This window comes from Nelusetta ayraudi, unplaced genomic scaffold, assembly GCF_046127955.1.
Source record: "Nelusetta ayraudi isolate G7.1 ecotype Tasmania unplaced genomic scaffold, CSIRO-AGI_Nayr_v1 ptg000013l, whole genome shotgun sequence".
NCBI lineage: Eukaryota > Metazoa > Chordata > Actinopteri > Tetraodontiformes > Monacanthidae > Nelusetta > Nelusetta ayraudi.
In genome coordinates this window covers 1,899,254-1,915,000 of record NW_027466063.1, presented here as the reverse complement: position 1 = coordinate 1,915,000, position 15,747 = coordinate 1,899,254, and the positions used below count along the sequence as shown (strand labels likewise).

The window sequence follows — 15,747 nt, the reverse complement described above, 5'->3', positions numbered from 1 at the left end:
ATGCGAAAATGCTCCATCACAGCCTGGGATGGAAAACCAAAGGTCTGGAAATGGTAGTCGGATGGCCTTGTTACGAGTTGCGAAGATAAAAACGACTCAAAGTCAAAGAAGGAAATAACACAAACTTTCCACATTAAAATTTCCAAACATTTTCCCCTCTCTGTCTCCGTCTCTTCAGTTTTGATGTGGAGAATGGCTTGTCGGTCGGCCGCAGTCCGCTGGACTCTCAGACCAGCCCGGGTTCTGGTCTGGTTCTTCAGGCCAACTTCCCCCACAGTCAGCGTCGCGAGTCCTTCCTCTACCGTTCTGACTCTGACTTCGACCTTTCGCCCAAAAACATGTCCCGGAACTCATCCACTGCCAGCGACCTGTGAGTATTGAAGCGCGTCGTCCTCATCACTTCCACTCAACTTCACAGTGCTTTTTAACCTGTAGGACTGCTGAGACAAAATCTGAGAGGTCTTCTTGGAAGATATTGTTTTTAAAATATATGCGTCCCCCATACCCCAAAAAAACAAACCAAAAAACATCAACATTAGTCCAGTGCAACAATGTGTGCCATCTGGCTTTAGCTCTTGTCTGCAGCATCGATTGCAGAGAAGGTGGGACCCTCTCTCTCTCAACCAGCTCCTGCCTGTTTATACAACTTAAGGTTTCTTTGTACAGCTAGCAGTCTGTTTGAAGCCAGAGTGTAAATGGGGCCTCGACCACCAATAGCTGTCGCTCCTTTGTTTTCAAGGGAGGAGGGAGTGAAGCCATGGGAAGTCAGTTGGCTACCTCGGTGAGACAAAGTGTGACGACTCCTTTGGTTTTTCTGCTCAAACCCACTTCCTCTCCCTGCCCGCCTCGCTCCCACCCCAACTCCCTCTCTCCGGTTTTACCACTCACAACTTGACTTTCCCCCCTCGGCCCACAAGCTGAGGAATTAGACACTCAACTTAAAGTTTCTTTGACGATCCCAGCAAACACTTTGACAAGAGAATCCAAGCACGTCAGAACACTCCTTGATTCAATTTGAAGGCACGGTGACGTTGCCTCCCCAAAGGATTTTGACTTTTAAGCCTGGCTTCAAGAGTGCTGAAGTGTTTGCTCCACGCGGTACCCACACACAGACTTAATACGCATCTCTCCCAGTAGCATGGATTCACCCTAAAGTCCTCTTATGAAGTGCATGTATTGACTTTCATCAAGCCCTGCCTCTGTCCGACACAAGTCGCCTTCTTTAGCTCACAGTGCATGAACACTGCTTCTCACCTGAACATGGTTGAAGTGAAGAAATACATAAGTGTATCTCTTAGAGGTGTGTGCTCTGTATTCCAGTCTTCCCACAGTGACCGCAGGCCCATACTGAGATATGGGCAATGTGGATCATTTCAACGTATAAGACATATTGCACCTCATGGAAACAATGTCTGACTGATATTTGGGGTGTAAGGGTCGTAAAATGTTCCTCTTGTTCTACTGGGGCGGGAAAAAAGATGATTCTCATTAGACGTTTGTTTGTGTTTGTCTGTTTTGCAGGCATGGAGAAGACATGATAGTGACTCCATTTGCACAGGTTAGTTGCTGGAGATCATGTGTTTCATTCATTCATTCATTCATTTTCTATACCCACTTCTTCCTGAGATCAGGGTCACGGGGGTCTGCTGGAGCCTATCCCAGCTGTCATAGGGCGAAGGCAGGGTGACCTTCTTGCTGTGAGGCGGCGCCGCTAACCACTGCACCACCGTGAAACATAAACGGCACTGTTGATATTAAGTCATTTATTGAAACATAGACACACGTGGCTCTTCCACTCTACGGTGCACATGTACAAATCCCGCAGATTCAGATTCAGATTCCTTTGTTGTCATTCGGACTCAGACAATACATCAGAAATGCACTGCAAAATGAAATTAAGACGGTCACAATCAAAACATTGGATTAAAACCATGAAAAGAATTAAAAAAAACAAAAAAAACAAAGAATAAAATCCTGCAAGAGTCTCTCATTGACTCCAAAAATAAAACTGAGCCCAGACTGTTTTGGAGAAGCGACGACCTTGTGAGAGGTGCGAACTGCCGGAGCTGCAAAGTGAAACAGGACATGTTCTAAAATTTCATTTGGCTCTTTCTTCCTCCACTGCACCTCAGTCTCCCCAGTCAAAAAGCTTCAGCCTAGTATGTGGCCGTATTGTGCACCTGTCACATCAAATTTTTCCTTGGCTTCGAATGAAACTGAGGATAACGGGGCAAGTGATGAAGTAATTTGGTGGCTCAAAAGGTGTACCTGTGGTGACTTGTGCGGGTAACTCTCAAGGACACTCTCCTCCTCCTCCTTCCCCTCCTCCTCTTCCTCATCTCTTCTTCCAGGTTCTTGCCAGTCTGCGAACTGTGAGGAGCAACTTCGCCGCCCTGACGCACCTCCAGGACCGCGTCGGAAACAAGTAGGAACCAGGAAGCAGATGATGGGACGCCAGTGGTCGTCGTCTGATTTTCCACTAATGCTCCGCGTGTTTGTTTCCTCTAGGCGGTCGACAAGCAGCAACCAGCCGTCCATGTGTAAACCATGTCTCACAGGTCAGGAGTCACAAGTATTAAAAAAAAAAACACAAAAAAACTCTTGCGTATTCTTCTTCAACTGCAAACTGCCCATTGTAACAAGCTCAGGTTAGCTTTATTACTTCCATGTCACCAGAGAGCACCGGTCCTCTGAAGGTTGTCTTCTCCCACAGTCCCTCGCTAACCGCAGTGTGTGTGTGTGTGTGTGTGTGTGTGTGTGTGTGTGTGTGTGTGTGTGTGGCCTTTCAGAGGAGCCCTACCAGAAGCTGGCTGTGGAGACCCTGGAGGAGCTGGACTGGTGCCTGGACCAGCTGGAGACGCTGCAGACGAGGCACTCGGTCAGCGAGATGGCTTCCAACAAGGTGGGATGACGTCGCCACGAAAATGTGTTTGATGTGTTTCATTTTCAAAATGGTCCAACATTTGAGGACGGTAAAGTTTATATAAAGTCGTGTAAATCTGTAGATCCCACACAGCGGCTCGCAGTTCGTTCACAGGCTTTCAGATGCCAGAACGTCATCAACTCAGATGATGAACGTTGATGCAGCAGAAACCAGATGATGATGATGTATAAATCCTAAAGATATACTGATATTGTTTTGTTCTGAGTTAGATTTTGATAATTGGCAAACCTAAATATTGGACATAACAGTCGATCCGAAATGAAACACAACAACGTGATGCAAATGTGGACTTCTGAAGTACGACTTGGAAACAGATTCAGGGATTTGCAATTCCTCTGTATCCAGAAGTGTTTGTTTTGTTTTTGGGGGTGTGGGGGTGGAAGATCTCTTCTTGAAGCTCTCCTGTCTGATTGCATGGATTCCTTGGCATAGAGTAGACAAGACAACAGCACATGCAGCATCAGCAGTGCTTCATGAATGGCTGAAAGAGTTAACAACCTCCCTCCGCCTCTCGCTGCCGTGTGACGGCCAACACTCCGACCGCCTCCGTCTCCCGCTCAGCCAGTCGGATCGCTTCCCTCTGCCCGGCCCCTGATGCCAGACCTCTCTGATTGGACGGGTAGCTGAGGGGGGGTTGGAGAGGGAGGTAGTGGGGGGCTTTCTCTCAGCCTCTTTCAGTCCCTCTCTTGTTCCAGTGTTTCCCATTGACAGTGTGTGACAGCAGTTGGAAGGGCGACTGCAGTCACACCTTCTCTGGCCCGATGGTGGGCTGGGACACTCTCCCTGCCTTCCCTCTTCCTCCTCCCCCACCCCCACCCCCAACTCCAGGACAGCACATGGGACTGATACAACTTTTGAATTTCAAACGGACCCCCACTCACCCCAACTCCTTTTTTTCCTTAATGTAATCCTGCCCAGCCATCTGTGCTGAGCGTGGGACAGCACGGAGGGAGAGGGTCGCGCAGGGACTGCTGAGTCTCGCCGGTCGTTTTGGGATTTGTTTTGTGACCTCTAACATCAGCATGCGCGAGGTGACATGCCTACCTCGGCTCGCTGCGTTAGCCTGCGCTCCACACTCGGACAGGTGAGGGACGCGGAGCGCCGTCCACTTGTTTCTGTCAGGGTGCACCTGGCAGCAGTGCTCTTTCTCTCTCTCTCGCTTTAAAAATGACTTCCACGTGTGCTGCTTGTTTGGTTCGTCTTACCGTCCTGCATGTGTGTAAAGGAGAAATAGTGGGTGCGGGAGGTGACGTGTGGAGACACAGTTTGTCTAAAAGAAGTGGCAGCATGTACATTTGCACGTGTGTGAACCAGAGATGGAAACAGGGAGTGATGGGGACAACTTGTTTCTGATACGGGGACACAGTCTCTCGTAAAGTCGTGGGTCTCGCTACACGGCGGCATGTACGTTTGCATGTGTGTGGATGTGTGTCACATAGTAAATGTGTGGACACTGCAGCATCACGGATCCCCCTCCCTCAACACCAAACGCCAGACATGTTACATAATCAGTGTGAGAGTGCGAGAGCCGCCGCTGAGATGCAACTCAAGGAGAAACACCTGACACAAGTTTCTCTTGTTTCACTTTTACCACATACATATCATCATTTATCATCATACATGTATCAAATATCATCATCAGGGTTTCTTTCTTTTTTTTTTTTTGTTCTCGCCAACAAAGCCCTTTGCTCCGCTTGTACATTTTTGTTTTTAGTTTTTTTATGAGTTAAGGTGTCAAACGACAGCAGCTCTGTGATCACAGGACTTTCAGAGCTTTTACTGCAACATGGTGTTACAGGAATGTGAGTGCATCCCGCACTTCAACGCTATCACTGTCTGCTCTCTGTATGGACAGCTTCCCGGTGGTTTTCCAGGATGTGTTTTTGTTTTTGTGTGTGTCCACCCATTCTGACCTCCTCCTGTTCTCTGGCCCCACAGTTTAAGAGGATGCTAAATCGCGAGCTGACGCAGCTTTCAGAGACAAGCCGCTCAGGGAATCAGGTGTCGGAGTACATCGCAAACACCTTCCTCGGTGAGTTTCTGAATATGTGACACAACACACAATAAAATAGCCATAATCATAATCATAAAAATCATAATCATAATAACACCGCAATTATTGATACAATTAGTTTTAGTTCTTGTTACCTAAAACTGACTCTGGCAGTTTCATCTACTTGTAATTAGTATGTATATTATCTGTTATATTATATTTTATTATAATACTGGTAATTCTGATCTCACTGAAAAGAAACTCAGTGTTCAGTGGTTGTACGTCGTTTAATACTCAATTCAGAATTTTATCTTTTTGACATAAACACAGTGGATCACTATTGTGCACATTATCTCCGTGTTACCTTTGGTGCTACATATCAGTCTGCGTGACTTTACTGACTATTCTCCTCTATTACTCGGTTATAATATCCTGTGGCTGCTGCTGCTGCTGCTACTTAGCAGTGACTGTGTGCAACAGAAGCGGAGAGAAAATGAGCTTTTTCCAGGATGGGAAAGCTTACTTTGTTTAAGTGAATGAAGAGAGCAGCTTTGTGTCGAAGAATATGTTAAAGCAGATTTTTCAAAGTAAAAAAAGAAGACAACAAGGGGAGAGTTTTACAGATTTATAAGGACATGAGTGTTTTTATATAAAAAATTAAAAAAAAGAAAGAAAGGATTCAGAAAGAAACGGCCAGGAGATTTTTTTTTTTGTTTGTTTACTGTTCTGAAGGCAAATATATCAACGTGTGGGAACAAATGTTGCTGGGATTTTCTAAAGGACAGCATGACTTGATGTTGTCCACAAAGACAAACAGAAATGGGGATTGTACCTCTATATGAGACAAGGTGTGGCAACAGTCAGCATTCCCGGACACATTGTGTGGCGTTGTCGTAGCAACAGGGTTCAATATCATTAGACGGCGTGTTGCATCAATAGGAGGCTCAGTCTTTAACAGCCACCGCTGGCAGCATTGGAGGACCAGCCGGTCGGTCGGTTGGTGGAGCGGCGGTCAGTCGGACGGCGGCGCCATGTGAACACCGCCGCATTGAAGCCCGAGCGCCTCCAGAGAGGAGCGGCATGGCTTTAGGTGCGAGGAAGAGGAGGCTGGGCGAGAGAGGTGAGAGGGATGCGCGGCAGCAGCCGGCGTGACGCTGCCACTCTGGGCTCGGTGTTGTTAAGATGGCTGTGTCGTGTGCCGGTCCACGGGTCTGGATGCGGTGGGGCGACTGAACCCGCTGTGCAAACGTGGAAAAACACGACTCGTGCTGATGCTGACCGGCCGGATGGTCCACACAAGGGTCGTGATTTGTGTTGGGATGAGTCATTGAGTCATTTCCAACACTGTCGTCCGCCGTCGCCAGTCAGACCTGTGTGCCTCGTGTGAGCAGGACCTGACGCCAAACCTATGGACAAGATTTCGATTTTTTTCAGGGGGGAGGTTTAGGATTTATTTTTTTGCCACTTGCTTTCATTAGTTGTTAGAGCCGGTGAGTTTTAGACTATGCTGAGCAGCGAGGAAGTGGAAGCTTTTGTCATTTATGCTTTCGTATTTCTGTTCCATTGCTTTCTAGAGTTACTAGCATGCAAATGAGTTGAGGTTATCAGTTAGTTGATGTAGATTTCCAAAATTTGAAATTTGAAAGACCATTTGCCTTTGCTTACTTCTATCAAAATACAGACTCTCTATTTATTTAAGTACATAATATTTTTTGTGCAATTTATCAAAGTTCTACACAGTTACGGATTATATTTAAAAAAAACAAAAAAACAAGAATATTAAATTTTTATTTGGTCAATACTAAAATAAATGTTGATCCATGATCTAAAAGCTGACTTCAGTTCAGCTTTGGCCAGTTCAACCTACTTTCCCAAAAATAAAAAAAAATCACAGCTGTGTTGAAAAGATTGTGGTTGATGTCTCTCGAGGGCCGACTTTTGTTTTAACCAGAATGGGGTTTTTTTCCCGCAGAAAAACAACATGATGTGGAGATCCTGTCTCCGCCTCCAAAAGAGAGGGAGAAGAAGAAGAGGCCGATGTCTCAGATCAGCGGTGTGAAGAAGGCCACTCAGAGCCCCGGCTTAGCACCTGCCTGCATCCCTCGCTTTGGAGTCAATACTCCACAAGAAAGTCTGCTGGCCAAGGTGAATTCATACACACACACACACACACACACACACACACACACACACACAGGCAAGCGTGTACACACAAACGCGCGCGGTGCCTTATTGCTATCCCGTTTTTCCCGCTCCAGGAGATTGAGGACATAAATCGTTGGGGTCTGGATATATTCAAGATAGCTGAGTTTTCTGGAAACCGCCCTCTGACGGTGATCATGTACTCCGTCTTCCAGGTAGGAGGCTCGCTCGGCTCAAAAGTCTGCTTAAGAATCAAAAAGGAAAGAAGAAAAAAAGATGCTTGGAAATCAAAATAAATCAAATCATCCCTTTAAAATTTGACCAAGAGAATATTTCAGCATTTTCACTAAACACAATATATTCAAGCATTTCTCAGGCTTGATTTTGAACAATAATGGGTATTTTGATAAGTAGATGATAAGAAAGCTGTGCAAGAAAAAAAACTTGTTTCAGTCCAAAGAATCATTTTTCTTCCTCCTCGCCATCATCAGGAGCGAGACCTCCTGAAAACCTTCAAGATTCCCATTGACACCTTCGTCACCTTCATGATGACTCTGGAGGACCACTACCACGGCGACGTCGCCTATCACAACAACATGCACGCTGCCGACGTGGTGCAGTCCACCCACGTCCTCCTGTCGACCCCTGCGTTAGAGGTGAGCTGAGGAACCTCAAACCGTTTTCTGCTCCTTCTCATTCACAGTTTTGATGTTGCTCCGTCCCTAAATGTGCGCGTCCCTTCTGTCTCTGCGTGTCCCAGGCGGTGTTCACGGATCTCGAAATCATGGCTGCCCTGTTCGCCAGTGCCATCCACGATGTGGACCACCCGGGGGTCACCAACCAGTTCCTAATAAACACAAGTATGTTCTTCCATTCGCAACCTCTCCAACCAGCCTCAGAGCCAAAGACTTGAAAATCAAAGGAATAAGAAATTTATTTGATTACCGAGTTGTTTTCAGACAGTTGACGTCTCACATTAAGACTCCTGAGTGTGTCTGTGTGTCTGTCTGTCTGTCTGATATTTTAAAGCTGTCTGATATTTCAAACCGCTGGAAGTAAAGAACAAAATTGTCTATGAAAACATTTGACTGTCTGAGAGCTGTTTTTTTGTGTGTACTTGTGAAATGGTGCCTGTTGCAAGAGTTGATCAATTTCAACCCACGTTTGCGCAGGTTCCGAGTTGGCGCTGATGTACAATGACGCGTCTGTCCTGGAGAATCACCACCTGGCTGTGGGCTTCAAACTGCTGCAAGAAGAAAACTGTGACATCTTCCAAAACCTCAGCAAGAAACAGAGAGATTCCCTCCGCAAGATGGTGATCGACATGGTGAGATACTCATACCCCGTGTGTGTGTGTGTGTGTGTGTGTGTGTGTGTGTGTGTGTGTGTGTGTGTGTGTGTGTGTGTGTGTGTGTGTGTGCGTGCGTAATATGGAAGCTATATCAAAAGTGTTACTTCACTGAGAGTGTCAAACTCTTGTTGGCTCCCCAGGTGCTCGCCACAGACATGTCCAAACACATGAACTTCTTAGCAGACATGAAGACAATGGTGGAGACCAAGAAGGTGACAAGTCTCGGGGTCCTTCTGCTGGACAACTACTCCGACCGCATCCAGGTATGACAATCCTAGCTGCACACAGAAATTACAAAATAAAAAGTTCGTCATTGGAACCACAGCATAATTATTAAAATCTTAATGTTTTTCGTTCACCTTTTTAAAAGGACAAATAATCAGCTACGTGGACAACTAGAGAAAATTAGCGTTCAAGTGCTGCCCTCTGCTGTCCATAAAGGGGGTACTTCATCCTGCTAAGAATTGATTTTGAATTTATCAGTCAAAATAACTTTATTTTAGAGGAGAAAAAAGAAAGTGAACCCATGAAATGAGATGGTGTGTTCAAAGTTTTGTCTCCATTCTTTAAAACTTACAACTTTCTCTCAGTGTTGACAATGTCACTGTGACTCTTTGTGGCTCTTTGACACCACGGCTTTTAAACCAGAGACAAACAAAATGTAAAAAAAAAAATCCCAGCAGGACGTGTGCCTGACGGACTGTCTCCATGCAGGTTATGCAGAACATGGTCCATTGTGCTGACCTGAGCAACCCCACCAAACCGCTGGAGCTTTATCGGAAGTGGACGGATCGCATCATGGATGAGTTCTTCACCCAGGGAGACCGTGAGCGGGATAAGGGAATGGAGATCAGCCCAATGTGTGACAAACACAACGCCTCAATCGAGAAGACCCAGGTAAGAGCTTCGGATGGAAGGGATCATATATATTACATATAACATATTACATTGTATTGTGCTAAAATCCCATTTTTAAGACATGAGCTGACACATCATTTCCTCTGTGGCCAGGTGGGATTTATTGATTACATCGTCCATCCTCTGTGGGAGACGTGGGCGGATTTGGTTCACCCCGATGCTCAGGACATCCTGGACACACTGGAGGACAACAGGGAGTGGTACCAGAGCATGATCCCCCGCAGCCCGTCGCCCACCAGCCCCGAGGAGCACCATGCCCATGAGATGGGCTCAGGGGGCGGGACTGTGGCGGCAGGGGGTGTGGTCTCATCGGGAGGAGGAGGAGTAAGCGGAGGAGGCGGCGGTGGAGGAGGCGACAAGTTCCAGTTTGAACTCACTTTGGAGGAAGAGGAGGAAGACGAAGAGGATGTGGAGTCTGACATGGACAGCCCCCGAGAGAGGGAGTCGGGCCCGGGTGGGGAGTGGCGGCAGGACTCCTCCGTGTCCGCTGACCTCCGCTGCAGCAGCAGCAGCAGCAGCAGCAGGTACCGCCCCCCTTCGCCGCACCCTTCACGGACCCTGAATCTGGCTGCTATGTCTGTGCAGAGTCCCCACAGGACACTGGTCTCTCCTGGACGGGGGGCCACTGACCGGGAAAGGGACCTGAGCCAGGAGGACGAGGGCGTGGCCTGCCTGCGGATGGGCACGTAACAACCAGCACAACCTGCCCCTCCACCCCCACCACCCTCCCAACATACACATGACAGACATGGGTGTGGGTCGGTGTACCAAAATGGGCAGGGCAGGGCCTTAACTTATTAAGTCTGTAAAATCACTACAGTCCCTTTACACTGGAGACACCCTCTGTGGAGAGCAGAGGGACACTCCCCCTCTGTTTTTAATTTGTGATCCAACATGAAGACGAATGTTTTTAGCCGCTTGGCCTTGTTGTCCCGTCCTGCTTTCCTCTGGCCGCAGTTAAGAATGTCCAGGGTGAAGACTACACTCTCAACTGGGAAGGGGAAGGTAAAGAGTGAAGCCAAGCGTGCGACACTCTTAACAAAAAAGGTAAATGAAACGTCTTCCTCCAACAATGACTGTATGGGACATTTGGCCCGGGGACGGCAGGTGGAGGCTGTGGTTTGACAGGGTGTCGAAAATGATTTTGCACCATTCTTTATATTTAGGATAGGAAATTATGTTAACAAGTCCTGCTAGAATTCTTCTCCTTCTTCAAGATGAGTCATGTTTCAACAGTCCACAGTATGTATATTAGCAGCAGACAACAATGGATGTAAACCTCAGGGTATGACGAGAAACAAATGTAATGTAGCACGAATGTGGCGGCAACCCCTAAACTGTCCTTCCTGCTTGATTTACCTCCTCATCAGAGACAAGTGAGACTTTTGACTGACGAGTCTCAAGTTTATTGAAACCCTTTAAAGAAAAAAAAAAAAAAAGAGAGGAAAAATCTAGCAACATCTACAAAGAAATCTAGCATATTCTACCAGCTTGTAGCACTGCAGATATTGGACACTGAAGACAAATGAAGTGCAACCCAGTCTGTTTAAAGGATGAGACACCACCTGTATAATTAGTATTAATTTAATATGTGTATAATTGTTTTATTTTTCTACCTGAAAAAATTTGAAATTATGACATTGTTTTAATTTTAAGTGGTTTGCTTGTTCTTTCTTTTTGTCCATGTTAATGTCCTCAAGAAACTTTTTTGAATCAGGGTGCCTCCGATCCGCAGTAGCACTTTAACGTCTCTGCCCTCGAGCTTCTGTTCACGCTAAGGGCTTCACCCACTGCAGGCCTACTGATCATACAGACACAGCACAGGATGTCTGATGCGAGCAACCAGAATGTCTGGCAGGAAAATTAACTGACTTGTTTGTTCAGAATTTCACCAATTTCAAACTTCACATTCAAGACTTGATGAATGCCAAAGTTCAGGGTCAGACATTAGTTACAGCTATAATGAAATTAAAGAATTTTAACATGAACAGGTTAAGCAGGGATGTCAGATGAGAAAAACAATCCCACTTTGACAGCACGATATTCTTGTAATATAATAACGGCAATGTCAAATACTGACATTAACACAGAGGCTATAAACAACAATGAGCAATTATCCGTCTGACTACTTTTACATTAGGGAAAGTTTTCCGTTTTAGATTAGAGAGCTTCTTATTTAAGGCAAAAAAATAAATGTTCAAGTTGCTGGTGGGAATGTTTCACCTGTAGTTCAAACAAAACTTTTTGGTAGCCATAGTGCCATAGCACCAATAACTAGGACGATTGGTTGCCATTAATTGTTGGTGAAGGAAAAAAAAACAAAAAAAAAAACACCTACCAGCCTACAATGATGTACATTTTACAATAAGACCTTTTAACTGATGATTGTATCAATTTCATGGACTTTGTAGTGATAGTTTTTACAAATCATACACGTTAGCAGTATTTGAAACAGACAATTTCCTAGACTCTGTAACCGACAGTCACTCTGTTCAGAACTTTCCAAATCACATTACTGAAGCTTAAGAATGTGTGTCATTCCATGAGTTCAGAACTTTAGCAGGTCTGTGTTCAGTCTAGATCCGTGTTTGTCTCCATCGCTAGGTAAGAAGACCAGAACTTAGACAAGCACCACAACTACAATACCTACGACTTAACCAGTAGTGGAAAACAATAGTTAAGCAGTATTTCATTAAATTGGCTGAACTGATGGATCAGCTTTACATGTGAAAAGGAGCATAACCACTGTCGAACAAAGTTGTGTTTTTTGAACATGCCAAACCTCAAACTTTGAGCTACCATGGAATTGTCTAGCTTTTATTACTCAAATTTGAATTAGCGAACCTTTATATAGACATGTTTGTCACTCACATACATGAATTAATTTCATCCCAGCAGCTTTGTTTTATTTTAATAAATCAGTACATTTTATTAGATTTTTTGGCACAAATGTGACTTCACTCCATGTTGTGAAATATACTGAAAACTGTGTCCTTTAAACATTAAAAAAAAAAAAAAAAGAAACACATTTTAAGAATTTAACAAAAACAATTCTTACTTCCAGTGGTATCACAGTCTAGACAGGAGGATGCAATTGCCATGCAGTGTTAAATGTGTTGAGCAGTTCCTGCTCTTGCTCTCTCCTACAATTGTTGAATGTTCATTCCATCTTGTTTTCTCAGCCTCTGTTGTGCAAATGGCTATACATTATATTTATTCTGCTTATATGTCTGTAGAGGCAACGTATTGCAACAACTGCAGGACATTTGACTTTACGTTCTGGAGCTTCAGACCCAAGTATACTTTACAAGCATGTACGGTATACACCTGCCACTCCAATGTTTGTCAAGTAATCATGTTTTCCCCTCATGTCAAGCCAAAAGAGTCTTGGGACTTCAGGGCGTTTTAAATGCCAATAAATTATTTGGGAATTTAGCAGGTTGTTTTCATTTGCATTTTTTATTTTTAGTTATTGGTTCAGTACTACAATGACTAATCAAGCATGCTTTTTTGATTTATTCCACTTGTGTTCAAGAAAAGCCACACAAAGTATTAGCATTAGTTAGGATGGTGGTGATGGTCAACGATGGTCTGCAACAGTGAGGATTTGTTACGCAAAAGTGTAGCCTCTGTTCAGATGGGTTGGAGAACCGGTGCAGATTCCAGGTTTCACCCCCTAAAGAGAGCCACAATTAAATCTGTACTCCCATTACTTCAGAATAAGACTGACATCACCAAAACTTTACCTTGTAAAGATCACAGACCAACAGGAACAACGATGTGTGCGCCTTTTCATTCAAGGAATCTGTGTGTTCCTGGAGCATGAAAAAAAAGAAAATCCACTGTGAAGAATTACATTGAAGCACTAAAAGCACAAAAGGCAACTCAGTGCTTTGCACAATCAATCCTCCTAACACATACCCAAAATGCATTGACAGTTTTCAAAATGAAAAAGTGCAAGCCGTTTTATTTTTATTTTGAGGATGCCCGTTCCGCCGAAAACCTAATAATCAGGCCTTACCCCATTGATGGTGACCCAGGGAACGTATGTGTGTTGGGGCCGAAGCGCTCTGGTGTCATTAGCATATTTGTGCATCAAACCCATTCCTTCAGGTCCAAAAAAACAGCCCAAGACATCTTCCCAGGATCTATAGAAAGTGTAGGTCTCGAAGCACTAAAAACATTAAACATGACCATGTTAGCAATAACGGAGCAAGACGTTCATCAAGACAGTGAAAGGTGTTTGATGAATTAATGCTCACCATTTTGGCATCTTTGAGAATGTTGGTGGACGACAACAAGCACTCGACAAACCAAAATTTAAAGCTATAGTCTTCCAAGTAATGGAGCACACAGGCCTGAGGAATGGAACGTATGGAGGTAAACAGTTTTGTTTGTTTGTTGAGGTTAAACTAATGATAGGACACAGGCTTAAAAAAAAACAAAAAAAACATTGATACCGTAATCATGTCCAAGTCGCACTCGTCTTGTCCATGCTGACAAACGAAGGAGCCAGCTGTATTCACCTAAAGAAAATTTGACAAATGACATTCATGATTCACACACACACACACACACACACACACACACACACACACACACACACACACACACACACACACACACACACACACACACACACACACACACACTACCTGAGTATTCCCATAGGGGACCAGCTTGACCTCCATGATGTCTGATAGCAGGATATAGGTAGGCAAGAGCTTTAGGGTCAAGAACCACCTACTGTATGGACACAAACTCTCATAGTACAGCGTGACGTTGACTTTAGGAGCAGGTGGATATTGCCTGATGGCATTCATCTCCATACACTGTTTCTGAACCTGAAGGAGAAATGGAGCATCATGTTACTGGTAGAAAAAGAAAGAAAAAAGTTGACGCGACTACAACGGAATACGGTACCTTTGAGTCAACACCGCCCTCGTGTGGCTCATGCAACAAAAGTGATAACTTGGTAAATTAAAGTCCGCCACAATGTTGACCCAATTAAAGATAGATCCCAACAGTTGGCTTCATGCTAGAGGCAAACGTGTAGTTAGGTTTTGTTTTCGTACGTTTAATTTGATTATGTGTTCGCTCTGATCCCCCCCCGAAGCTTCGGTCACATGTTGAACAACTGGCCTCCAATTTCTGAATCATGACTCCAATTTAAACCATTTCACCAACAGGATATGAAAGTTTTCACGTTGAAACTTTTGCATCCCGTTTTGCGATTTAGCGCTTCTATTGAAAATAGGCACAAAATAAAATAAAATAAAATAAAAACTTCCCACGTAAGCAATTCACTCTTGTATCTCACACAGGTGCAAACAGTTAACGCTACCTGATTTGGCTGATACTAAAAGGGAAATCGAACGAAACCGAACGTAAAGAAAACCAAGCTAAATACTCCAAGGACTCATTTTCTTTGTTACGACCAGTTCTCAATAAATCCTTCGTTTGACATTAAAAAAAAAAAAAAGAAAGAAAAAGAAAATACATTTTTAAATTGCCCAAGCCTCCTTGTAGTCCTTACTTTCGGCAAACAGACAACCGCTTTCACTCACCTTGCATGCTGTTGCTATCTCCAGAGACCGACACCACTCAGATGGAGGATACCGACACGAGGGTTTGGGATGAGAAGCCCGGCAGACACCAAGTAGAAGAAGCAGGGCCACCACTGCCGTCACCGCCATGCTTGAACTGGGAGTTAGTCAATCGTTGCGTCGATGCGGAATAAATGGATCGTGGGCGGTATTTTTTGGCGCGACTGAAGTAGATTGGCAGCCCGTTAAACCAGTCCTGAGCCGTCAAGTGCCCACCAATTAATTACCATTCACAGAGCCCGACCGGAGATCTCGAATCAGCAGTAAACACAGCCGAAAGTTCCCACTTACACACATTCGTGTTTGATAGTTTCTGTAAAATTATGAGAGCAGGAGTAGTTTGGTTTGGTCTCTCATTAATAAATTCATCACATTGAGCTGGGTTAAATTAAAAACAAACAAAAAACAAAAACAAAACGTTATTTTTAATATAATTTGCTGGGATTTAAATCATGACATAACCTAAAGGACCTAATGGGATAATTAAATTATAATCATTTAGTTCTTATGTACACTTTTGATTAATGAGCTACAAGTAAATGTATGTTCTTTTTAGATTGCAGCCAGGTGCACTAGAGCTTGAGAAAGTATTTAGATTGTGTCATGATGCACGCTGCACTTACGATACACTACATAAGTTGGTGAGTAACGCAGTGTAAACTAGATATGTGATCTGAAACTTTTACGTTAAGAGTAGATTGCGCATGGAATGAACCTTGATTAGTGCAGCTGTGTGAATGCGCGAGAGCGGGGCGGGTGAATAAGGGCAGGAGCCCTTTTATTGGTTGTACAA

The 15,747-nt window shown here is 44.5% G+C and overlaps 2 protein-coding genes across 8 annotated transcripts in view; one reads left to right on the top strand and one right to left on the bottom strand.

The window, feature by feature from the left end:
- pde4cb (phosphodiesterase 4C, cAMP-specific b) overlaps window positions 1-11,796 on the top strand; it is a 64,641-nt gene extending 52,845 nt beyond the window's left edge. For 5 of the 7 annotated variants that reach the window (XM_076022692.1, XM_076022690.1, XM_076022693.1 and 2 more), the window contains 15 exons: window positions 179-370; window positions 740-781; window positions 1,522-1,558; window positions 2,352-2,425; window positions 2,509-2,558; window positions 2,790-2,902; window positions 4,883-4,976; window positions 6,910-7,082; window positions 7,196-7,294; window positions 7,571-7,735; window positions 7,840-7,939; window positions 8,252-8,406; window positions 8,571-8,693; window positions 9,145-9,327; window positions 9,442-11,796. In XM_076022692.1, the coding sequence (XP_075878807.1) occupies window positions 179-370; window positions 740-781; window positions 1,522-1,558; window positions 2,352-2,425; window positions 2,509-2,558; window positions 2,790-2,902; window positions 4,883-4,976; window positions 6,910-7,082; window positions 7,196-7,294; window positions 7,571-7,735; window positions 7,840-7,939; window positions 8,252-8,406; window positions 8,571-8,693; window positions 9,145-9,327; window positions 9,442-10,038 (2,197 nt within the window). In that variant the 3' untranslated portion in view covers window positions 10,039-11,796. The remainder of the gene's footprint in view (window positions 1-178; window positions 371-739; window positions 782-1,521; window positions 1,559-2,351; window positions 2,426-2,508; window positions 2,559-2,789; window positions 2,903-4,882; window positions 4,977-6,909; window positions 7,083-7,195; window positions 7,295-7,570; window positions 7,736-7,839; window positions 7,940-8,251; window positions 8,407-8,570; window positions 8,694-9,144; window positions 9,328-9,441) is intronic. The other 2 variants (XM_076022691.1, XM_076022694.1) reach the window with 1 other exon arrangement.
- A 421-nt stretch (window positions 11,797-12,217) lies between these two features.
- LOC142885838 (gamma-interferon-inducible lysosomal thiol reductase-like) lies at window positions 12,218-15,196 on the bottom strand. The gene is made up of 7 exons (XM_076022576.1): window positions 14,916-15,196; window positions 14,004-14,192; window positions 13,809-13,874; window positions 13,611-13,706; window positions 13,370-13,522; window positions 13,095-13,163; window positions 12,218-13,024 (listed from the first exon to the last, which is right to left on the bottom strand). The coding sequence occupies exons 1-7, from the start codon at window positions 15,042-15,044 to the stop codon at window positions 12,959-12,961; spliced, it is 768 nt and encodes a 255-aa protein (XP_075878691.1). The 5' UTR covers window positions 15,045-15,196; the 3' UTR covers window positions 12,218-12,958.
- Window positions 15,197-15,747: the final 551 nt, after the last annotated feature.

Coding starts and splice junctions, on each gene's coding strand:
- LOC142885838 (XM_076022576.1), bottom strand. CDS start 15,044: ATGGCGGTGACGGCAGTGGTGGCCCTGCTTCTTCTACTTGGTGTCTGC. Junction 13,523..13,610: donor TTCTCAAAGATGCCAAAATG/GTGAGCATTAAT, acceptor TAATGTTTTTAG/TGCTTCGAGACCTACACTTT. Junction 13,164..13,369: donor CCTGGGTCACCATCAATGGG/GTAAGGCCTGAT, acceptor TTCATGCTCCAG/GAACACACAGATTCCTTGAA.